The sequence below is a fragment of the Syngnathoides biaculeatus genome, chromosome 1 (genome assembly GCF_019802595.1).
Source record: "Syngnathoides biaculeatus isolate LvHL_M chromosome 1, ASM1980259v1, whole genome shotgun sequence".
NCBI lineage: Eukaryota > Metazoa > Chordata > Actinopteri > Syngnathiformes > Syngnathidae > Syngnathoides > Syngnathoides biaculeatus.
In genome coordinates this window covers 645852-670267 of record NC_084640.1, presented here as the reverse complement: position 1 = coordinate 670267, position 24416 = coordinate 645852, and the positions used below count along the sequence as shown (strand labels likewise).

Sequence of the window (24416 nt, the reverse complement as noted above, 5' to 3'; positions counted from 1 at the left end):
GGCAATACTGAAAGAAGAAACATGATGAACGATACATTTGCTTGTATTGGAGATTTTTTAATAACACATTTCATAAGGGTAACAGCCATTAGAATTTCTTCTCATGGATAAAAATCATCAAAAACTAACAAAAAAAACTTTTTTTTTTTTTTAAATATTCCAAACACCAGAGTTTATCGGCCATGGCCCTAAATTCAAACAAATAACCCCATACACAGTGAGCAGATATTATATTCAACACATTGTTCTTCAAACAAATTATAAAAATAGATTTAGCATTTTCAAGTACATATTTACAGTATTAAACATATAATGGTAAAAGGTGGGCAAAGAGGAAACATTTTACATTTCATTTACTATGGCAACAAGGTCCCATTTTTTTGTGCATGTCAATGCATGAAGATGCATTTTGTTTGTACTGTATAGGTATGTATGTATGTGTGACTGAAATAGTAAACTTCTTTCTTCATATTTACCTTGTGACTGTTGAATCGTGAGGCCTTGCAGTCACCCGCTGAAGTAAAAGTTTATAATTTGTCAGCTGTCTGCCCGAGTTTCTTTATTTTGACGACTACTGGGAAACAAAACAAAAACAAGCAGAACAACGCAAACTGTATTTTCTGGCAAATACAAACCGGTTACATGATTTCAATCAAAAATCTCGGTCCAGTGTCAAATATGATCATCCGCTCATGCCTCGCTGAACGCTCTCTTTCAAGCCTCCCATAACATTTCAGAAAAGGCGAGGAGGCAGGTTACTGTACAGAGAAAATCACAGAACGTGATACCCAACAGTTATGGAAAAACACGTTGCAATTGCGACAAAAAAAAAGAACATCGTTATGACATTCTAATACTGTATTCAAGCACACCACATCCAATGATAACGGACTAAACTCTTCATGAGTACACAGATACTGTGTGCATACAGCTCACATCCCCCACTGTTAGTCTCATATAAAACATGTTGTTCAATATGTCACAGTCGTAATTAGCCAACTAAATTTTTACTTTACATTGAATACTTTAAATTAACCATCCTAACCTGTATTTTAAAATTAGCTATAGAGGTTATTGTTAAACAAATAAATATGAGATTTGGGTCATCTTCCAGAGTTGACCTGAGTTTACTTAGAGTACTTATGGTCAGAAGCAAGCCTTTGGAGAGGAGGATTAACAAGATGACATATGGGCTAAAGGGGAAATTAAATATTTAATTTGCACATAGAAGACAGCTTGAGAGAAAGATAAAGAGAATAAAATGAGAAGTAGTGAACCAGACAGTGACATAAATTAAGGGTAACGAAACACACAACTCTTTTACTTGATGTGCCCCCCCCCCCCACTCCGCCAGCTTTATTCGCCTTCAGTAAGGGGGAAAAAAAAAAAAAAACACCCCGGCTGGTATTCCTGAAAGTTCAGTCCATCATTCCTTCGGCTATAACTCTATTCAGCCTTGTCAGCAGACTTTACTCTAGCAGTACATCAACCCCTATTCACTTAAAGTGTTTTTGCAGGCCTCATTAAAATACTAAATTCAAACTGTTGGACCCTTTTTCATGGGATAGCTCAGGCTTTATAACTATTGACAGCTGCTGCGTTGAGTCTGTGGATTACAAGTCTGCCATTTTTAATATTCAAAGATATCCCTTCACCATCTGATACGAGATCAGTTCTGGCATTGTGACGCCATTTCACATCCTTAGATTATGTCCCTTCTTATTTCAAGTGAAAGCAGCCAGTGGAGAAGTGTTTTTGTCTGTCTTGACTCAAGGCCAGTAAACAGTACTTTAAAAAAATCATAATATTATAATAATAATAATAGTTACTGTGGTAAAGGGAGAAAAAGTAGTCCAGTGACCTTTTAGAGTCCTTCGACAGCCCCCCACAGCTCAGGCATCACCATTCTGGAAGAGACTATCTTTCTGGTGTCTTCGATCGCCATGGCGATTTCGCTGACACAGTTTTTGAAGGTCAAAGTGCAGATAGAGGTCACAAAAAAGTCACATGACATCACTCCTCTGCCCTCCCGCCATCACCAGAGAGACTGGTGCTTGTCTCTGAAGGGCTTTGTTGCAAAAATAAAGGAGGGAATTGCAGAAAGCATGAGGAAGAAGGGGGAAAAGGAGTAAATAGAGGTGTATCTATCCTTTACCCGGAAAGACAGTCTCTCTTGCCTCGTCTCCATCTACCATCCATCATCTGCGTGTACCTGTGGGACTGCAGTAGCAGTGCCTTTGGGGGTTTGTTACACTTGCACGCCGCGCCCGTGCATTTGGATGACCTGGGCTCTTAGGGTCTGGATGGCGGCCAGGATCAATTTCTGGTGCTCCAGGGAAGTGATGCCGAGGCTCAGTACATCTCTGCGAAAATACAGTTCATTATTGTCCAAGAGTAATTAACTGGATAGACAATTTGGAAACAATAAATAGAGCAACAGAATAACAGCTTTATATACAACAGGGTTTACCAATGTGCTCTAGCGTGAATGTAAATCTCTTTGTATTGGCAAAATTTTGCAAAATTTGTTTTCACACAAAAGAGTTTAAGTAAAATCACTTTCCTTTTCAAAAGGACATCAGCAACAGGCCTGTAACTATTCATTGTGAGTAATATACCAGAGAGCAATACAAAAAGGCAGCTAAAGGTCACTGTGAGATATTGGTGCATAGCTACTCACTGGACGGTCATCCGTGCCACCGACTCCAAGTAACAGTATCCTGCAGCAGTGAAGTTGTCCTTGTATCGGCCCATGTCCACGGCATCCAACCACTCTCCAACTGAGTTAAACGATGGGAAGGTGGGTAGAGGCCTCTCTGCTAGTGTTATGGAGGAACTAAGGGTCCTAACAGAAGAGCAAAAAGGGGTATTATGAGTCTACAGAAAGTTAAAGTAGAGGTGTTTGCAGCTTGTAACGTTATGCGACCTCCGTGCCAACGTAGAGGAGCCAATTGCGTCAGGCGAGCGAATGCTCTTGCTGAGCGCTGAATGGATCTGACTAAAGCTGGGTCTCTCTGTTCTCTCCTTCTGCCAACAGTCAAGCATCAACTGATGCAAATGTGTAGGGCAGTTGACCGGTGCAGGGAGCCTGAAACCATCCTCAATGGCCTTGATCACCTACATCACAGATGGTGGGAAACAAAAAGCAAATTAGTTTTTTCATTTCAGGGGAAATGTAATACTAATTGAATAATGGCCCAAGGAGTATGACTCCAATGTTCTGCACCTATGGGGAAATGTGATTTTATGTGGAAAAAGTTCTTGCTTGAACGACCATTATAATATTTATTGCCTGGAGTAGGAGATTTAGCACAAATCATTCCCTGAAAGAGAAATAATGATAATGACTAACTTACTCACCACTTTGCCTTAAAGACTGTTTTTCATTGCACTACACTGTTTATAGTCAATAGCCACTTAATTTGCTACAGTAGCAGAATATAATGAGCTCTAATACAAAAGGCTGTACTTCTGAACTGCATTGGTTTTTTATTGCTTATCCAACCTGCTAACATTGCAGCCCCCTGATCCAACATTACATAATAAAAGAACAGATTGAAGTACAAATCAATTTATCCATAACTGGTTTTGTATTTGATACATCAACACAATTTGACAATGAACTAAATTCACAGAAGTAAGTAAGATTAACGTACCGTATTGAAAGTACCAAAATTTAGTTGAGTTAATGTGACCATCATTTTCTCTCTTTTTCTACAAAACTGAGAAATAAATTGTCATAGTATTTTATTTTATTTTATTTTTATTCCTGATTTTGTTGGTTTTAAGAGCTAGAAGCCCAAATGATCAAAATAAATACTTGAAATTGTTTAAATCATGGGCCCTGCACCTATAATCCTTGAAAGTTTAACTTTTTGAACGGAATCCTGGAGAAAAAAAAACAAAAAACTTTTCCATGATATTTTTTTGGAAAGGGTCTGTAGAGTACATAGAATTGCATACCCGTCAGGGTAACATTTAATACTGTCATTACGATGCAGGCCACCCTTTCACTACTACAGAATATTAGAAAGTAATTATGAAAGTTTTGAATTAACGCCTCTCCAAATAAAGATGATCGATCAATCTCCTCTTTGAAATCTAACTTTGTCTCAAAGATAAGCAAAATGTTAATTTGGGTTCCACCTCTGCAATCTATTTTAATAAAGCTCACATTTTTCGCTTGTCTCAAACACGAGAGCCTGACCACCTTCCTCTGGACTTACTCAATGGTCCTTTCCCCTCCATCGAGCAAACGCTGTTCCTATTCAAAAACTATTTACCATAACACCTCGGGAATTTCAATGCATATATCCCTCTCCTGAATCACTCTGAGAACTATTCTCTTCTGTAAGGACAGAATACAAGGGAGGGTATAATCATAAAAATTACATTTATCAGTTGTATTATTTCCTAAAAAAAAAAAAAAAAAAAAAAAAAAAAAAAAATGCAGCCCTATGGGGGCACAAACCAGTGCAATCTGTAGGCCGGTCCCAAGCCCGGATAAATGCAGAGGGTTGCGTCAGGAAGGGCATCCGGCGTAAAAACTGTGCCAAACAAATATGAGCGTTCATCTAAAGAATCCCATACCGGATCGGTCGTGGCCCGGGTTAACAACGCCCGCCCCCGGCACTGCTAACCTGCAGGGCGTCGGTGGAAATTCAGCTACTGTGGGTCGAAGACAAAGAAGAGGAGGAAACCGGATCCAGCGTCAGAAGAAAAAGAGGAATGCACAGAGCCTACAACTGAGTGTAGGGACTTTGAATGTTGGGACTATGACAGGAAAAGCACAGGAGTTGGTTGACATGATGATTAGGAGAAAGGTTGATATTCTATGCATCCAAGAGAGCAGGTGGAAAGGTAGTAAGGCTAGAAGTTTGGGAGCAGGGTTTAAATTATTCTACCACGGAGTAGATGGGAAGAGAAATGGAGTAGGGGTTATTTTAAAGGAAGAGCTGGCTAAGAATGTCTTGGAGGTGAAAAGAGTATCAGATCGAGTGATGAGACTAAAATTTGAAATTGAGGGTGTTATGTATAATGTGGTTAGCGGCTATGCACCACAGGTAGGATGTGACCTAGAGTTGAAAGAGAAATTCTGGAAGGAACTAGATGAAGTAGTTCTGAGCATCCCAGACAGCGAGAGAGTTGTGATTGGTGCAGATTGTAATGGACATATTGGTAAAGGAAACAGGGGCGATGAAGAAGTGATGGGTAAGTACGGCATCCATGAAAGGAACTTTGAAGGGCAGATGGTGGTGGACTTTGCAAAAAGGATGGAGATGGCTGTAGTGAACACTTATTTCCAGAAGAGGGAGGAACATATAGTGACCTACAAGAGCGGAGGTAGAACCACGCAGGTAGATTATATTTTGTGCAGACGATGTAATCTGAAGGAGGTTACTGACTGTAAAGTAGTGGTAGGGGAGAGTGTAGCTCGACAGCATAGGATGGTAGTATGTAGGATGATTCTGGTGGTGGGTAGGAAGATTAAGAAGACAAAGGTAGAGCAGAGAACCATGTGGTGGAAGCTGAGAAAGGAAGAATGTTGTGCGGCCTTCCGGAAAGAGGTGAGACAGGCTCTCGATGGACAACCGAAGCTCCCGGAAGACTGGACGACGACAGCCAAGGTGATCAGAGAGACAGGCAGGAGAGTACTTGGTGTGTCATCTGGTAGGAAAGGGGAGAAGGAGACTTGGTGGTGGAACCCCAAAATACAGGGAGTCATACAAGGAAAGAGATTAGCGAAGAAGAAGTGGGATACTGAGAGGACTGAGGAGAGGCGAAAGGAGTACATCGAGATGCGACGTAGGGCAAAGGTAGAGGTGGCAAAGGGTAAACAAGAGGCATATGAAGACATGTACACCAGGTTGGACACGAAAGAAGGAGAAAAGGATCTCTACAGGTTGGCCAGACAGAGGGATAGAGATGGGAAGGATGTGCAGCAGGTAAGGGTGATTAAGGATAGAGATGGAAATGTGTTGACTGGTGCCGGTAGTGTGCTAAATAGATGGAAAGAATACTTTGAGAAGTTGATGAATGAAGAAAATGAGAGAGAAGGAAGAGTTGAAGAGGCAAGAGTGAAGGACCAGGAAGTGGAAATGATTACTAAGGGGGAAGTCAGAAAGGCACTACAAAGGATGAAAAATGGAAAGGCAGTTGGTCCTGATGACATACCGGTAGAGGTATGGAAGCAATTTGGAGAGATGGCTGTGGAGTTTTTGACCAACTTATTCAACAGAATACTAGCGGGCGAAAAGATGCCTGAAGAATGGAGGAAAAGTGTTCTAGTTCCCATTTTTAAGAACAAAGGGGATGTTCAGAGCAGTGGGAACTATAGAGGAATAAAGTTGATGAGCCACACAATGAAGTTATGGGAAAGAGTAGTGGAGGCTAGACTCAGGACAGAAGTAAGTATCTGCGAGCAACAGTATGGTTTCATGCCTAGAAAGAGTACCACAGATGCATTATTTGCCTTGAGGATGCTCGTGGAAAAGTACAGAGAAGGTCAGAAGGCGCTACATTGTGTCTTTGTGGATCTAGAGAAAGCCTATGACAGAGTACCAAGAGAGGAACTGTGGTACTGCATGCGTAAGTCTGGTGTGGCAGAGAAGTATGTTAAAATAGTACAGGACATGTATGATGGTAGCAGAACAATGGTGAGGTGTGCCTTAGGTGTGACAGAGGAATTTAAGGTGGAGGTGGGACTGCATCAGGGATCAGCTCTGAGCCCCTTCCTGTTTGCAGTGGTAATGGATAGGCTGACAGATGAGGTTAGACTGGAATCCCCTTGGACCATGATGTTCGCAGATGATATTGTCATATGCAGTGAAAGCAGGGAGCATGCAGAGGAACAATTGGAAAGATGGAGACATGCACTGGAAAGGAGAGGAATGAAGATTAGCCGAAGTAAAACAGAATATATGTGCGTGAATGAGAAAAGTAGAGGGGGAAGAGTGAGGCTACAGGGAGAAGAGATAGCGAGGGTGGACGACTTCAAATACTTGGGGTCAACAATACAGAGCAATGGAGAGTGTGGTCAGGAAGTGAAGAAACGGGTCCAAGCAGGTTGGAACAGCTGGCGAAAGGTGTCTGGTGTGTTATGTGACAGAAGAGTGTCTGCTCGGATGAAGGGCAAAGTTTACAAAACAGCGGTGAGGCCGGCCATGATGTACGGATTAGAGACGGTGGCACTGAAGAAACAACAGGAAGCTGAACTGGAGGTGGCAGAAATGAAGATGTTGAGGTTCTCGCTCGGAGTGACCAGGTGGATAGGATAAGAAATGAGCTCATTCGAGGGACGGCCAAAGCTGGATGTTTTGGAGACAAGATTCGAGAGAGCAGACTTCGATGGTTTGGACATGTTCAGAGGCGAGAGAGTGAGTATTGGTAGAAGGATGCTGAGGATGGCGCTCCCAGGCAAAAGAGCGAGAGGAAGACCAAAGAGAAGGTTTATGGATGTGGTGAGGGAAGACATGAGGGCAGTTGGGGTTAGAGAGGAAGATGCAGGAGATAGGCTAAGATGGCAAAAGATGACACGCTGTGGCGACCCCTAACGGGACAAGCCGAAAGGAAAAGAAGAAGAAGAAGATTATTTCCTAAAAAAGTCTCTCGCCTCAATCTTGCCAATCTCCTCCCGCATTTGCCTCCTTCAGCTCCCACCTCCCTAAAGCGCATTCATAAAATGCTTTTCAGCATTTGACATTTTCCATTTAATCAAAGCCAGCGAGTTAAAGGGCACAATGAATTACTGGTGGACAGGCCAAGCAAGAATTCTGTGATGATATACAGTAATGTATCATTTCAAAGCGGATTCATATCCCAGCAACTGTACAAGCATTGGCCTTTGCCCCTGCAAATGGAAAGTTTGATAATATGCACCAGATGGAAAAGAAACTTTGTCGAGCTTTGTGATAGGGTACTGAAAAAGATCTGTTATTAAAAAAATGGGTTGCTTGCACCTGCTGATTAACTCATGCATATTAATTTTGTACATTCAAAATTGGAACAGAGTAATAATGGGTTGCTTTTTTTGAGCCTGCACCTGCATATTCGATCCATATTATGCTGACTGCAATTTACACACATATCAGCAAGACACATTCTGTCTTCATACGTTTTAATAGTTTGCATTGTAGTATTAAATTGGAATATATTACTGTGAAAAGAGGGCTAGCTTTCACTAGAAAGTAAAATTAAACCATTTTAAAGGCCCAAAAGTGTGTGTGTGTGGGGGGGGGGGCAAAACTGAGCAAGCTTCTACATTTACTTGGAAATAATAGGAGCAGGGGGGAGTCCCATCGAGCACAATCTTTTCAAGCCTTGAAATAGAAAAAAAAAATGAGCATATTTAAGACGAACCTAAACTTTAAAAAGGGATTTTTCCAACACTTTTCAAAAACAGGATGGCACTGGAGGAGGGACAGACGGAGGTCCACTGGAAAGAGGTCACTGCTTACTTAGGAGAAAAAAGGATTGGTTATGGAGCTGATGGGGACTTAAAGTGGAGGCTTAGAGCTAGAAAAATCTTTTAGAGTGACTGTAACTTCTTTGCTTTCTGCTAATAAGATCGCAGGTGGCTATGGACACACAGTTCATTGACGTGGACGGAGGTGACAAATAAAAATAGAGTGAATAAGGTCTATGCGCTGTTGGTGCAATTTAACAGGGAATTGGAAGAAATGTCAAGCACCATACCAGTATCAGAAAAGATGTAAAATGGACGTCTCAAAGTGGGAAGAGTTGGGCTGAAGAGATATCAAAATTAATTAAAAAAAAAAAAAACTTTTGAACTATCCCAAAATGGACAATTCTCTACTCACCCCATTATCTAATGAAATTATTTCAGTTCATAGACTGAATCACCAAAATAGCACTTTTATGTCTCTTCATCTACTTACATCCTGGTTACCCATATCCCAGTAGGGTCTCTCCCCGTAGGACATGACCTCCCACATGACGATACCAAAGCTCCAGACATCTGAAGCAGAGGAGAAACGATGGTACTGGATGGCCTCTGGAGCAGTCCACAGCACTACGCTCTTCCCTCCATGCTATTCAGTAATAGAGGATAACAAGGTTCACACTAATAAATCTTCTTTGAAAGGCTTCAAACATGTGTTACTTTCAGAAAATGAAGACACCTAGAACAAGATTCACCTTTAAGTGATTCAGATAATCCAGAATTGTTTACCTTTTCATCTATTTTCGTACCGGTAAAATTGTGCGAGATCAAATAAACCTGATGGCTAATGATTTGATCCAAATCTCGATAAAAATATCAAGATTGAGGGTGCTTAATCAAAAGTTAAGGGGGGTTATTCCATATTTAGGATAAAAGAAAGAGACACGTAAAGATTTCTTACCAGTGTAGTGTAGATTGCTTCTATTTTATCCTCTTGAAGAGGTCTGAAACCAGACACCTTGCAGCCAAGGTTAGCGTTAACCAGGACCTTTACACCAGGAGTGCAAACATACATGACACTGTAAATCTTTATTTCTATGTAGGCAATAGAGAAAACATTGCTTGCATTCACCCACATTTGATGAGCGCGACTGTGCTCGCGAGCCTTCATGCTCGCAAATCTGCACAGTCGAGCACGAAAAATCACACGCGCCAAATTTGTTACGAGTAGAAAAAAATAGATATTGAAAGACGTCGCTTACTTTTTTATAGTCTTGACATTAATTTACGTGTTTATTTCATAAACGTTGTAAACAAAACAAGCCTGCACCTAAACAATCAAAATTCACCCAAAAACAGGAAATGCAAGTTAATCGTTGTGAGCATGATCAGAAGTGATGCCAAAGCGCATTTTCAGGGCTGCTTCATGTACTGCCAGCGCATTTATGTTGAAAGTTATCAGCATCATGAGCCTCGCCAAAGGAAATTGAGTTACACTGTAAACATTTCTGGGCTATAACACAGGTAATGTTTCAGTATCTAACTATAAGTATGAGATTATGATATACTTTGACTTGATCTAAGTTCTAATGTTAGACTAGTTTGTTCATATATCTAAATGCGAACGGTTATTTTCCTCAAGGTACATGTTTATCTTGAAGTTGAAAACTTTTCCCTTCTACATTCTTTACATTCTTTAGGAATATAAAGATCTACTTTCATCAATGGATCAACAATAGATACCGCCGTAAATTACGCGAGATTATAACAATACATCACGATTGTTGACAGGAATGTTTGTTAAAATGTATTGCTAGCTTGTTGCCACTAATGCCGATTATCTTGAACTAAACGTTCAGCATTTTCAAAACATGGCAGGTATAGACCGTTCGTGTTTATTCCTTGACAGGCCAGTGCATTTAACTTTTCTTCAGATAAAGTTTGTCAGATCAAGAATTTTTATTGAAGAATTTTAAATACCGTTTTATATCATGTTCTACTAATATAAATTGAAATTGGAAATGATCATTTCTGAGTTATATATTTGTTCATTTTATTTTTAATTTACAGTTATGTTATACTAATCCAGTAAATTATTTTAAAGTCTTGAGATTCCATCCCTAATCCCACCTGCAATTTTTTCTGCGAACATGACACTTGTATATTTTTCAAATGTGAGTGACTGTTGTTTGTCAAGATATTTTTTGGGGGGGTTCTTATAAGGCTATCCTAAACATTTTGCCCAACTACAGTGAAGAATTGTTGAGCACTCACAACGAGCGGAAAATACATTTTGAACCAACCTTGCTCTTTAAATGTGGTTTAAATCATAAGGTGACAGTACGGTGGTAGGCAAAACTCTTACTTCACGAGGCCAGGATTGAGCGTTTAGAAAAGTGCAACAAGCGCATTTGCGGTTTGACAGCTTGGCTTCTTTTTAAAGAGGAACCGACTGACAGTGCAAATCCTCGTGACAAAATGATTTTGACAGTATTGTCTTGTCATTTTCAGCTTCATGTATTCCTCAAATAAGCTAGTGACAAATGACTGTCAAACACGGTTGGAGACAAGGACAAATTGTATTCTCGACGGCTGCCAAAGGAAAACTTCTTTTGAGACATACATCAGCCTATACACTGTAGTCTATTACCGCCCACCACACTACTCGCTCTCTTACCTTGTGTGCAGCCAGGCGTTTGTGAACAAAGCCCATTTCGGCAAGGTACTTCATCCCCGATGCCACACCAGTCAGCATATCCATCAGCTGCATTACGCTCAGCTGACCCTCATGTTTCTGTGATTTTGAGTGTTAAAAGGAAAGGACAGCGTGAATGGAAGAGTTGGAAAGAAATTGAGAATGACGAAAGCTTCTGCTTTTGGAATAGAGCCACAAGGAGCGACCCGTTCGTTACTATAGTATTGTATTGACCTCAAACGGATGCAATTCAATGTCTTCATTGGGTGAATAAAAACAAAGCAGGCCATTAATTCAAATCATTATAAACCACACGAGGGTGGTTCAGAGAGCAGAGGAGCACAATACCAGCTTAGAGCATCTTTCAGTTAAATCACCTCATTTGTGAGCAATCATGCATATATTCCATTATACGTAAACAAACCCAAGCCCTGAAATGGTGAAAAATTAGGTTCAAATTATATATTAGCAAAAATACCCCTTAACGAAAGGGTAACCCATTAACATTGGCAATGAACAATACTACACGTTAGGGCATATAAATAAGGTTACGTGATAAATAAAAGTGATTTGCCATCATTCAAGAACTTTTGAGATGCACTGGAACTTTAATTTGCTCGAGTACATTTTTCTATCAACAAAGTTATGTTCTGTAGCTGCTAATGTCTGGAAAATCCACCCATATTCTATTCTTACTCTTATTAGGGTGTCTAGACCCTAATGCAGTTGAATTTGGGCAAGTGGCGGGTTACATCTTGGATTAGTCCACAACAAATGGCAATCATTATTCACACACAGACAAGTCTTCAAGTACCGTATTTTCCGCATTATAAGGCACACCTACAATCAATGACATATTTTAAAACTTTTTTCATATATAAGGCCCACCACATTATAAGGCACATAGAATAGCTGCGACAGTAGAGGCTGGGGTTACGCATCCATTAGATGGAGCTGCACTAAAGGCTCAGTATTGATCCATATATAAGGTGCACCGGATTATAAAGCGCACCGTTGGCTTTTGAGAAAATTAAAAGCTTTTAGGTGTGCCTTATAGTGCGGAAAATACGATAACCCAAAATGCTTGTTATTGGGATGTGGGAGAAAGCTGGAGTACTCTGGGAAAAAAAAAAATGCAACCACAGGGGGGACAGTTTAATTTTGAACAAGGAACCCCTCGACTCTGAGGCAGATGGACTCCTCACTATTCCACAGCCCAATCCAGTCCTGACTAGCTTGATCCATCGCTACTATTACAGTATTCATAGCTGTCATTATTAAATATTTAGAGTCTGTTTTCAGCTGAGGCTGTGTTTGCGTTATCAAATAAAAACATCAATTGCAATTGCTATACTTAATGACGGCATTTTTTTTTTTTTTGTTTCCACTGTTCTGCTATGCTTGCAAAGCATGTCCCGAATATAAATACAGACCCTTACCCTTACCCTAAGGAAGGAGTCCAAGGCCCCGTTAGACATGCTCTCCTCTATGATCATCATGGTGTTACCTGAACACAAACAAAATGAGAAAATTTACCCTAAGATCAAATGTAGAGGAGGGAAACAGTATATACTGTTGGTGAAGTAATAGAGATATATTCAGGCACAGAGGTAGAATAAAGTGAGCTGAGTCCTCTTGCCAGCGCTGCAGGATTTGTGGCAAAGCCATTCTTCACTCAGTGAACTGTGGCGAAGCTGGGAGAACCTGTGTGGTACCCTGGCTGTCTCAGCAAGTTTAAGCAGCCTTAAACACTCACTCGACACACATGCGCAAACACCAACAAGATCCGAGTACATGTTCCTGTATATTATGCACACAATACGCTGCACATCCCAAAACAGGAGGCAGTGATCCTGCAGTGCTATGAAATGCATTGCGACAGGAAGAAAAGAGGGTTGAGAAAGTGTTGGAAGAATAACAGCGCAATCTCCTGTGAAGGGACTGAGCAATACTGTCAATAGTGGAAAAACTATGAGTAATTGATGCCCCCAAAATCTCGATAATTGACTCTATTAATAGTTTAAACCACAATCATTCCACAAACTGTAAACCCCACCACAGACGAATATGATTTTGAAATCCATCCGGCCCAAGACTAAAATTAGCTTCTCCAATACAGATCTTATCTCTTCATCCGGAGGTCGCTTCAAAATTCTGTGGTGCCAAGAAGCCGCAAAATGTAGGACTTACTTTTTATTAAACAGGGCTTTGATTCCATCTCATTGCATCTTAGTGCATTTTAGAAAGAGCAAAAGAAAGATAAAACATGGTGTAGCATTTCAGCAAATAGGTGAGTTTGCGAATTCCAAATAGTGACTATGCGGGGGAACAAGCTACCACGTTGACAGTCGATTAAGAATGAGAATTAAATTTTTGCTAAGGCAGATTTTTCTCTCTCTCAGAATATGTTGTGGCTAGGGAATATGAATTTATTCATCATGCAAGGGCAATATACATCGCAAGGTTTAAAAAAATGCATGAATTAGATGAGGAAGCTGGCACCAATGGATTATTGTTTGTCTTCAAATTAATAATCCATGTGCCTCGACGGTCAGGTGAATTTTATACCTTTAATTTAATCTTCTATTCCCTCGAATAGCCAGAGGTATTGGCAGAATAGTGCATTGCTGTTCAAATAAAAGTTCCAACAAACTGGCTGAAGTGGCTTTTCTGCTAGGGCTATTAGTTTAGTTTTGATCTCTTCTCTTCTCTCATCAAATTGTATAAATATTGTTATTAGTTTCTCTGCTTAAATGCCCCACGGTATTCACAGGAGACACAATATTCTCTACATAGCAACATTTGAGTGAAATGATCTGCCATAAGTTTTTAAAGTTCTTAATTTCATAAACAGGAATGCCGTCAACAGCTAGTAAAGTAATGTGCTCCATAAAACAACCCTTGGGATTTCATGAAAACTGGTTACGGTTATGGAACAAAGTGAATGTAGTTTAAGATGGACCTTTTAGATTTTAGCCTCTTGCCATTTTTTAAATTCTGCAGTTTGTTTGTGTGGTTCAAATACAATAGCACATACACACAACCAGCAAGCAAATGTAAGGTCCTTCTCCAATACAATCTCAGTTTTATTACTACAGTACTAAACACCAAAAATCTCGTTTTTATGATAGAAAAGACACAAGGACTGCGCAAATACAAAGATGTCAAGTAAATTTTCCAAATCATATTTTCTTGAGCGGTGTCCATACTTTTCATCAGATGAAAATGCCTTAGCTGAGCTACACCTGTACTGACATAATTGGATCATACATCTGAGATCATGACACAGCCAGCAGAGAAGCAGCCATTGCAGGCAAGGCTGAAAATAGCTGCTGGCAATCAGCAAATGTAAGCGCACCACTTGTACTGCAACAGGTTCCTCTGCTGTTCCTTAAAAAAAAAAAAAAAAAAAAAAAAAGCAACAAAACAATTTCTTGCATTTTATTTAATCCCATTACCTATAATCTTGGCGCTGTTTGGAAAAAAAGGTGGAGCAAATGGGTTATGAAAGTGGTGGGCACGTCAGTGAAGACGGCGGAGAGGGAGGGAGCTTTTCCATCTAAATGACGTCCATGTTCCTACTGGGCCTTGAATCACAGCCAAAGGATGGCGTATGACGCATTAAATATATTCCTTTGCCAATAAAAAATTGTAAAAGGTCTAGAATTATTCAATCAACAAGTGTACACCTATTAAAAACTTTGCAGGGGTGCGTTAACCTTAGCAAAATACCCAAGTTGACGTAACCTTACTGGCAGACTGATGGAATGACCTTATCATTTTTATTTTACCCGACTTGATTCGTATTTGTTGTAGTAACTGTAAAATATTGTGATTCTGTATTTTATATTTGACTACAGAGTATAAGCAGGTGACTCAATTTGCAATTCCACTTTGTGGAAAATGCTATCTGGATAAAATTAAAATAAAGTAGAAGGGGGCTGATAGTTGATATTTACAAGGCGACATTGAACAGTCAAAAGGACTAAAGTAGAAGAGCTACATTACAAACACATTATGTATAAGGAAATGTATACCATTAATATTATTGTGAACATAGACTAAATAATCACACAAAAGTGCCGTTCTCATTTAACTAGAAGAGGCAAACGATCATAAAATAGAGGAAATGATTAGAAAATTTAGAAACAATATGATGAAGAGGTTCTACAACAGCGCATATAAAATTGTGGTTTCTGCAAAAATATTTACTGATGTGTTTGCGACACTAATGACTTTCATGTTAGCGGGACTTACACCAGGTGATTCATAGCCAAACAGCATATATGTCTACTTTTTATGGGAGTGAATAGCAGTTGTGTGCATTGCAAGTGAAGAGCATGCCAGCCTTGTATTTGTGTGACATGCACACCAATTGCGCGCATGCGAGTGCACGTGTGTATGCGAAAGGGTGAGATTGGAGTGCATCCAGGGTCCCACTGAGTCTCTAGCACCAATTACTGTACCCTGCACATCTGCTGCCATCCTGCTGAGCACAGTGTCCAGGCACCCTGCCCATGCCTGCACACACGCCAACATCATAAAAACTTTACAAACTCTTTAAGCGTCTCCCCTCACCTGCCTTTGCCATTAACCTCCACCTCATACCAGATCATCTTGGTCTCTAGCGTCGCTTTCCTGCCTCAGGTTTATCTTTCCATCCTGTTTTCACAGCGGGGTGTCAATCGCGATCTGTCTGGGCCCTTACATCGCTCGGCTATTAGCGCGGGGTGTTCAATTCAAGCACTTGCGCTACACACTTACACCTTCTCTCCTCTTCCACCGTTGAGAATGGTCTTCCTCGCTGTGAGTGTTGATTCCCTCCGTGCATGAGATGTTGAAGTGATCACAGTGTCTGGGCAGTCTTTCCAATCTTCTTCCCCTTTTCTGCTGTACAGAGCATTTTCTACTGCCATTTTCATTTCTTTCCTCACTTACCCAAAGGTTGACCCTCTTTGCACACCATATATTGAAATACTAATTCCACTCTCTTCTTTTGAGCCCATTTTCAATAGCCACTTCTCCTTGTTACAGCCTCTCCAATGCTACAAGTTGCCACATTACACTTGTCGCTTCTTGTTCTTCCTTTCAGTAATAGATGAATTCCATTCACATTTTGATCCTTGGATACTAAGGATGAGCCCAAAGCTTCGTTTAATCTTAACCAGAGATTCCTTCCCTAATGTCGCTTACCAGTAGTGACAACGCCCTCCAGTCTGATGATGTTGGAGTGGTCAAACTGCCCGAGGATACCAGCCTCACTGAGGAACGAGCGCCGCTGCTTCTCTGAGCAGCCTGCTCTTAAGGTTTTGATAGCCACAGGCAGCTCTCTTTTGCTGGGTAGCTTGAGACAGCCACGACACACCTCTCCAAAGTCGCCTGTTCGGGGGAGTAAGACAAACAAAAGTCAAAGCCCTATACAAAAGTGTGCATAAACGGCAAGAGATTGGACAAGGACGTGGAGAATAGATTTATGGATTAAAAAAAAAAGACAATCCAATTCGAATTACAATATTTGCTATTATGTGGTAGGTTTCATCATTTCATTGCAGGTCATCCATCATTCATGTCACTTTTATATCGTGAATATTTAGGCTATCGTTTTATTTTTTTTATTGTGTAATTTTATTTTACAGTACTTACATTTACACTTGTTTATTGTAGTATCATGTTCTATCACAACATGTTGGACGGCAAACACTGAGGTGTACTGGAATTAATGCTTCATAACTAAGAGCAAGAATAAGAGGAGATAACATCCCAAAGTCTTATTGTCTTCCGACTTTCCGCTTGTACCACCCAATTAAGCTCCTTTAATCATTGAGTATACTGCATGAATAAAAGCCCGTCAGTGTTGTTTTATGCTATGTCCGTATGTTATTGATTAATTCATTTGAAGATGTACTTACTATCACATCTATGCTATCGTCCATTAACCTATTGTGTTTTGCTCTGTTCGCATGAAGCTGAAACACAATTCTTACAAAAAAAATATGTTTTGATTGAAAACTGGTGTTTAAATGTATATAACAATGGTTAAGAATTGTGTTTTACAGTAAACTTCACCAGGAAATGACAAACAGCTTGAAGCAAGCTGAAGAACCGTGCAAGCGGGAGGGTGAGAACAGGTGGTAAGGAATACTTGAAGCTTGTTTAATAAGTTGTTTTTAAAGCATGTGGAAGGGGTAAAAGTATATGAAATAAAACATTTGTGATGCAGTCTCGATATTGCAGACTTTTGCCGATTGCGGGTGGGTCTGAAAAAATATCCCTGATGGAATACAAGAACTGCATGAATCTCCATTTGGAGAAGTTGTCACTCATCAAATATTACATAAGGCATTTGGAGTTTACAGTGGCGTTTATGCTGGGCATCATCTTTTTGAGAAGTACCGTGTACAGTGTAGTACATTTCAATACAAGTGCAAAGTCAAAACATTATCATAAGCATACTTTTTGCAAAAGCTCTTACTGGATGTAATTCGCTTGTACTGGTGTACCCCATGTTGTGGCTGATGAGTGCATATTTCTTAGTAGAAGCACTATAAAATGTATATTTTATAATGAACAACAGCGCAAGTTATTACAAGTAGGTCAAGTTGTTATCAAAGTAGAATTGAAGACACTGATTTAACTTGGCTAAATTACAGCGTGAGGGCATAGCATGCCAAAAATGTATACTTTCATAATTACTTTTTTATAGACAAAAGTGAAATGAATATACTTTTAGTTGAGTCATTACCCGTGTGCACAATCCTCTCAATCTTAATGCTGGAGTTGTCCAACTCCTTGGCAAAGGCATGGATGGCCTGCAGCAGGTCCTCACATGTCTCTGGGTCAATGTAGGTCCTCCGTGTGGGAATCTTGACTGAAGAGGTATGAACACACATCAACATGTATATTACTAACAACAAGAAATGAAAACAGATTTTTTTATTGCCATTTTTGGTGTGTTCTCTGATTGGAAAAAAATAGAGGCTGCAGCAAATTATTTCAAACTACCTTCAAAATGATTCCATTGATTATCTAAGATGTTTGGCACTACACTGCTTTACTTGCTTTACTGTGTCAGCAGGAGAAAACCATTTAGTGCAACTTCAAAATTCCAGAGAATTGTGACATGTCACCAATTTTCTAGTGTGGCTAATCACTTTTATAGAAAACATTTGATTTTAAAATCACTAGATGAATGTGAGACAATTATTTTTAACAGAACAGATCTACAGTATATGCGATGATTTATTTATTGGAACAGATCGACTTACAAATATAAAGGATGGTCAGATGCGATAAAGTATTATTTAGAAAAACCTTTGCTTCCAATGACCCAATTGTTGCATTCTTCTTTTGCTTTTCCAGGATTTCGTCACAGCCACTCTCAGTTGTTATTTACTGCCTTCAGTCTACACTTCAGCAGGTAAAATGAGTGCTCTCGATAGAGTGGAAGCCTGGAAATTGATTTGTCAATTCTAAAACTTTATATTTCTTCTGCAGAACCCCTCTGTTGTTTTGAGAACGACTGTTGGGTCTTGTTGGATGATGAAGAACCTTCCAATCAGTTTGTCTGCATTTTTATCTTCCCGGGAAGACAAAACATTTCTGTAGTTGTCTGAGTTCATTTTGCTCTGGCAATCTTGCATTGCATCATCAATATTGATTAATAATCCTGACCCATGCAAGATCAAGCATTGTCATTACCTTCACAATGCATGAGAGAGGAGCTTGTACATTATGTTTTGTATCACACACAAATCCGATCTTTCTTAAATCTTTAACCTTCCTATCATGTTGGAAAAAGTTAATCATCTCAAATTCATCTTTTGATCTCCAACATTTGCTTTCAGCATACAAAGAAATGGGCTCACTGTTCATATGTTTCTGGAAGCAACTATTTGCTTGTAGTACAATGAAATCCCTTTTGCAAGACTGATTAAAACACTTTGCCCCAAACCACTTTCTTGTTTAATGATTTTACCAAGAATTTTATTAGCTACAGCAACAACATTTTTCTTCTGCATGATTGACATAATGGCAGCATAACCGAAGAGTGGTGAGCAGGTGGCTCATAGTTTGGAAAAGTAATGTTTTAATCTGTTGGAACATTTTTGTCTCATTTCTGAGTTCTCCCTATGATTTTTCTGTGTGCTTTTACGCTTCCTTTCACATCCTAAAGGACGCTTCTGAGTTTAACTTAAGATTCCAAATTGGTCAGTGCATATCAGTATGAATGGTTGTTTGTCCATATGTGGCATGTGATTGTCCAGGGTGGGATGAAAAGTCGGATAGAACATAAATGGATAGATAATTACCATGAAATTGCCTCACACCCTTCTCCAGGATGTGTTTTGAAACTCTTTTGTTATAACTCAAAGCCTGTTGCAAATGTCTAACCTGCTAATTGGGGTTTTGATAAGTAAACACAACCTACAATGAAGATTCCCTTTTGCCTCGCTGAACTATACTTTCTATCATCCATCCATCCATTTTCTTTCTACATTGTTAAACATGTTTATTATGAATACCATGTCTAAATCTTTTTCATAAATCTCCGGATTTGACCTTGCCAAACTCTGGAGGTGGCAAGATGAAAGGCTCAGACCGCGTAAATCTGACTTTGGGCTCCGTCCACAAGGCTTTTGCGATCATAGGCACCTCAACTAGGCTGTTTGTCTTTTCACTCACCTCAAAATGTTATCTTACAAACACCTCATTTGAAAACTTATACAAAGCAAAATAAGAATAATATTCAGTGGAATAAATGGGGGATGAATGTCAGCAGAAATGAAATCGTCCAAATGAAACAGTCTAATTATATTTTAATACTAAGTTGATGTATTTATAGGCAATCATGGACCAAAATCCAAGGTAAGACACCTTCTGTCTGAAATCCAAACACGTAATCACATCCAATCACCTTGGATGATTTCACTCAAGGACCGCAACAGAGCTGCTGTGAAGTTAATGAGACCACTGAAAATGTTTCCAGATAATTGAAGCACTACTCTTGACCCCAACTGTTTCTCTCGTCTAAAACCCAAAACACAAACCTATTTTCACAGCGAGACTCGTTTCCTTTATCAACTGCCGGTTATGTTTACCGAGCACTAACAACTAGCAAATAAAGTGGCCAGCACCCAGCCAATAACCATTAAGCAGGAGAATGCAGCTCTCAATTAGATGACCTTTGTTACGACATGTTAAAGATAATCTTCCAGGAAAAGGCCAGGTGGTTTTCCAAAAGCCGGACAGGGGCTTTGAAATGTGATTACAGCTCTGGATCGACCTAAGGGATCCTACCCTGGCTACCTCATAACGGCTTATTGATCCAGCACACATGTGCCCACACACATGCACTAACAAATGTATGTGTGTACAACCACACACATACGTATATGCTTGTATGTGCACTGACAACAAAGGTAAGATCCCTATTATAAAGCAAAGGAAACCCTTTCAATTTAAGGCAAGATATGAGAAAAAGATTGAGAGCTCTTTTCTGACAAATTGGGTTTTCTAACACAGCCGTAACTTAAAACCTAAAGGGGTTGGTGCCCGTGTGCCCTATGAAACAAGCCTGGGAATGGCTCAGACCCTTCAGAGACATACTCCGACACGGACATGCTTCATTGGCTGATTTGTTTCAGGGTTAACCGTGTCAATGCCAGGAGCAACTGAAGGGTAAGCACACACGGTTGTGTAAATTGTGGACTTATGACCCCAAATATTTTCGCTGTAGAACAGGAACGGGCAACTTTGATAACAGGGGCCAAATACTTTATGTATTATCCATACCCACCGATTCAGCACTTGAGCATGCACCCAAAATCCCTGTTTATTAATTCAAGGACAATACATTGTACCAGAATTCATACACGAGATGCACTCTTTACAAGTGTAAAGTACTTTTCATGACTTTATTAGAATAAACTCGACTAAAGTTTCCTTATTAAGGGTTGCCTTTTTCCCCACACGAACACTATTTCGGGTATTGACAATTAGAGACCTTGGTAAAGTCATGCAAATACACCAATTTCAACAACACACCATACTCTTCAAATAACTCAGTAATAGATCATGTATGAGTACCTGGTCCTCGATTTAACACGAGTAATAAGAAAATCGACACCATCCTTTGGGAATTTAGCATATTCATTGTAGTGTCAAAATGGTTAAATGTTCTAAAGATACACCGCACGGCTGACCATCACCATAGACCAGCCAAAACCACCAGGTCCTAGCATCTGAATTTGACAAACATAATCCCAGACAGGAGGACAAGAGAACCACCAGGTGGAGACCAACAACCAACCAAGCCAGTGCCATGCCCGTGGGCACATTATAATTTGAATCATTACAAGTTGGCCCTAAATCACATGGCATCCACCTAATCGTGGGCACATACAGAGATGATGCATATGCAGCCAGCGGACAACCAGGGGCCAATGGCTGTTCTAGACAAAAAGCCCAAATGCAATAGTGTTATCACATCTCGCTATCTCGATCCTATTTCCCAATGATTTCCCCAGATGCTTTCCCACTCTGTTGGTCTTGCATTTTTTTCCATGCATTCACTATGAACAATATCTAAACCTGGTTTATTAAAGCAGACTGCAGATGAGCGTTAATCCTGTTCAGGCCGTGCCCACGACGAGTGCCCAACGGTTGCTTTCTAGGTCACACAATGGATTCGCATAAACACAACACAAGATGCCATTTTTAAAACTGCTTCATATTTAAATAGTTAGATGATAGCACAATCTTACATGCCGCAGTAAGTTAACACTTGCATCCATGTACAGGATAAGCAGGAGATACACATTGAGTCAATCTCCATTTTTTTTTCAAAAATTCAGATGATAACAGAAGCCTGATCTGTTGTGTATTGTTTTTAGCATTAACATTCCAAGTCCACTGACAACTGAACCAAATTTGCACTTACCAGCGCAGTATATATCGTTAATTATGACTTTCCACTTGAGGCAATTCACATGGCAAGCAAGAGTTATATACTTTAAGTCCATTCAGTGTATACACAGTCTAAGCTACTACAAAAAACAGTGTTGAAGTTGAATCCTTGCTTTGCAAAGGACAGCAAAAACACCCTGAAAAGAAAAAGGACTTTGCTAAACTACCTAGACAAGGATGAGAAAATAATTGACAGGTCTCGCGTGATCACAAAAAAAATTGGTGCATTCCATTACTTTACATAGTATATGTAAGTGATGAGAAACAATTGCTTAGGCAACACGATCAAAAAACTGTATATGATAATCCGTCCATTTTCAAGACGCTTATCCTGGTCAGGGTCGCGCAGAGCCAGAGCCTATCCCAGATGACTTTGGGCAAAAGGTGGACTACACCCTGAACTGGTCGCCAGTCAGTCGCAGGGCACATACTGAACCCACCCTGCCTGTACCAAAGTCAGGCGAGTGTACCACTCCACCATCAGTGACACATCTACTATATGATAATCTAAACTTTAATCCTGCAATGCAGGCTCCTCTGTCGTGAGCCAGAAATGAACCCGTGGGAGTCGAGTGTCTGTGCGCTGGTTAAAGAGAACAAAAATACATCTTAGAGCTTATTTATGTGTGTCTCCATGTTCTCCATGAAAACGTTTCTTTGAAAATCAGGCCAAATGTGTGCAAGTGCGTCAGCTTCTGGCATGTCTTTGTTTGGGCAGATTTAATTCCCAGCCGCATGGCTTTGGCTCATTATTCATCAGCCACAGTGCTCCGAAACCTCTCCTGAGGGTTCAACATGCTGGGAGATTAAATAACGCAAATGAGCAAGCACACACATACACACACACTACATTTGCAAAACTGTGCACACACAAAAACAAAACTCTAGGAACACAATTACCACTTAAGCAAAGCTTTGCCATGCACACACAGAAACAGGAGAAGATATGTCACACTACCCCCATTCAGTCACTGTCCGGAAAAAAAAATAAAAAATAAAAAAATTAAAGTCTACTGGGAGCTAAGCAACCAAGGTTTTTAAAAAGAAATGTGTACAGCAGCCAGTTTTGGAATCACAATGTCTCACTTTTGACTTTCTGTCCCCTTCTCCCTCTTTCTTGCTCTCCTTATTTCAGTCTCTCCCTATCAAATCCTGCTCTGCACACCACCTAATCTGCTCCATCAGTATGCTCAAAGTTAAACTAAGAATGCACATTGATAATTAAGAATTACCACTGCTGCACAAGGGCTACATGGATATGTGTGTGCATGTGTATACATGGATTACGGCACAGGGGGGAAAAATATAAAGTACAAGTGTCACTTACACTGGAAGTAAAGTTCCTCATCTCCTTCTTGAGAGGCTTTGCTGTAGCCGCATTGTCTAAAAAGCGAAACAAAGACAGAGATCAGTGAGTGCCCCAGCCCAATCGGGAGGAACAAACAAGCACCAGACGCTGTTTATTTTGCAATGCAGTCGTTTACACGGAATGTGCAATAACTGTGAGATGAGGAGAAAGCAAAAATGAGAGTGTCGACCGTGGTGATGGAGGATACAGAAGAGTAATACAGATGGCCCCCCTTGATGCAATGGCACTGATGAGCAAGAGATGGATCTGAGGCTGAATAAGTGGAAATTCTCTCTGATTTCACTGAGCAAGTCATAGACACACATACGCACGCACAAACACACACACACACAGATTGGTTTAAAATAGATATGAGACTGTTGAACATACACTGATTGATGTGCATTTTACACAACGCGCTCGTCGCCATGGGGTTGTCGAAACACGAGCAAACTTTCAGAATTCTGACTGGATGGCCTCATGGCTTAGAGAGAAATTTAAACTTGTCTCTTAACCTTGGCATGCTTGCGCACAACTGCGACAGACACACAAACACGCACAAACTGGAAGAGCCAGATTAATAAGTGATGAGCAGACGTTCTGGCTGGTGTGCATGCTTTCTTGGATTAGTAAAATGTCTAGAAAGCAAGCCAAGAAAAAAATAAAATGTTAAACCTTCAGTGAATTATAGTCTGAATTTTGTATACATATACAGTATAGACATACCACACAGTATATACATCTATACACACGTACATAAATACACACACACATATACACTATAATGCAATTGTTTACAAATACTGAATACTGTACATGCGAAATATATTACATAAAACAAAGTCACATTTTATTACACTCAGAACGTACACTATGTCCTAACTGTGGTGTTTATATACCAGATCAACTGCTTTTATAGATACAATCATCACATACTTTGACAGGGATCATAATTGTGTCAGATAAACACATTTTATGGAACCACAAAGTGGAAAGGGAACATAAAC

General features: G+C 40.0%; 1 protein-coding gene and 1 long non-coding RNA gene across 7 annotated transcripts in view; one reads left to right on the top strand and one right to left on the bottom strand.

The window, feature by feature from the left end:
* Nucleotides 1-439: 439 nt before the first annotated feature.
* LOC133497960 (ephrin type-A receptor 7) overlaps nt 440-24416 on the bottom strand; it is a 148914-nt gene continuing 124937 nt past the window's right edge. The window contains exons 9-19 of one of the 6 annotated variants that reach the window (XR_009794169.1): nt 23389-23444; nt 17839-17964; nt 16290-16475; nt 12536-12603; nt 11079-11195; nt 9363-9449; nt 8898-9050; nt 2927-3117; nt 2681-2845; nt 1862-2363; nt 440-758 (exon numbers count right to left, since the gene is read on the bottom strand). Coding sequence is in view for 4 of the 6 variants with exons in the window: in XM_061814466.1 (XP_061670450.1) it covers nt 2249-2363; nt 2681-2845; nt 2927-3117; nt 8898-9050; nt 9363-9449; nt 11079-11195; nt 12536-12603; nt 16290-16475; nt 17839-17964; nt 23389-23444 (1264 nt within the window). In the remaining 2 variants the exon portion in view is untranslated. Of the gene's footprint in view, nt 2364-2680; nt 2846-2926; nt 3118-8897; nt 9051-9362; nt 9450-11078; nt 11196-12535; nt 12604-16289; nt 16476-17838; nt 17965-23388; nt 23445-24416 lie in introns of all 6 variants that reach the window. The other 5 variants (XR_009794163.1, XM_061814466.1, XM_061814549.1 and 2 more) reach the window with 5 other exon arrangements.
* LOC133498309 (uncharacterized) lies at nt 17153-18727 on the top strand. Its single transcript, XR_009794270.1, has 3 exons — nt 17153-17227; nt 18456-18513; nt 18591-18727. It is a non-coding gene; the product is annotated as an uncharacterized LOC133498309 (long non-coding RNA).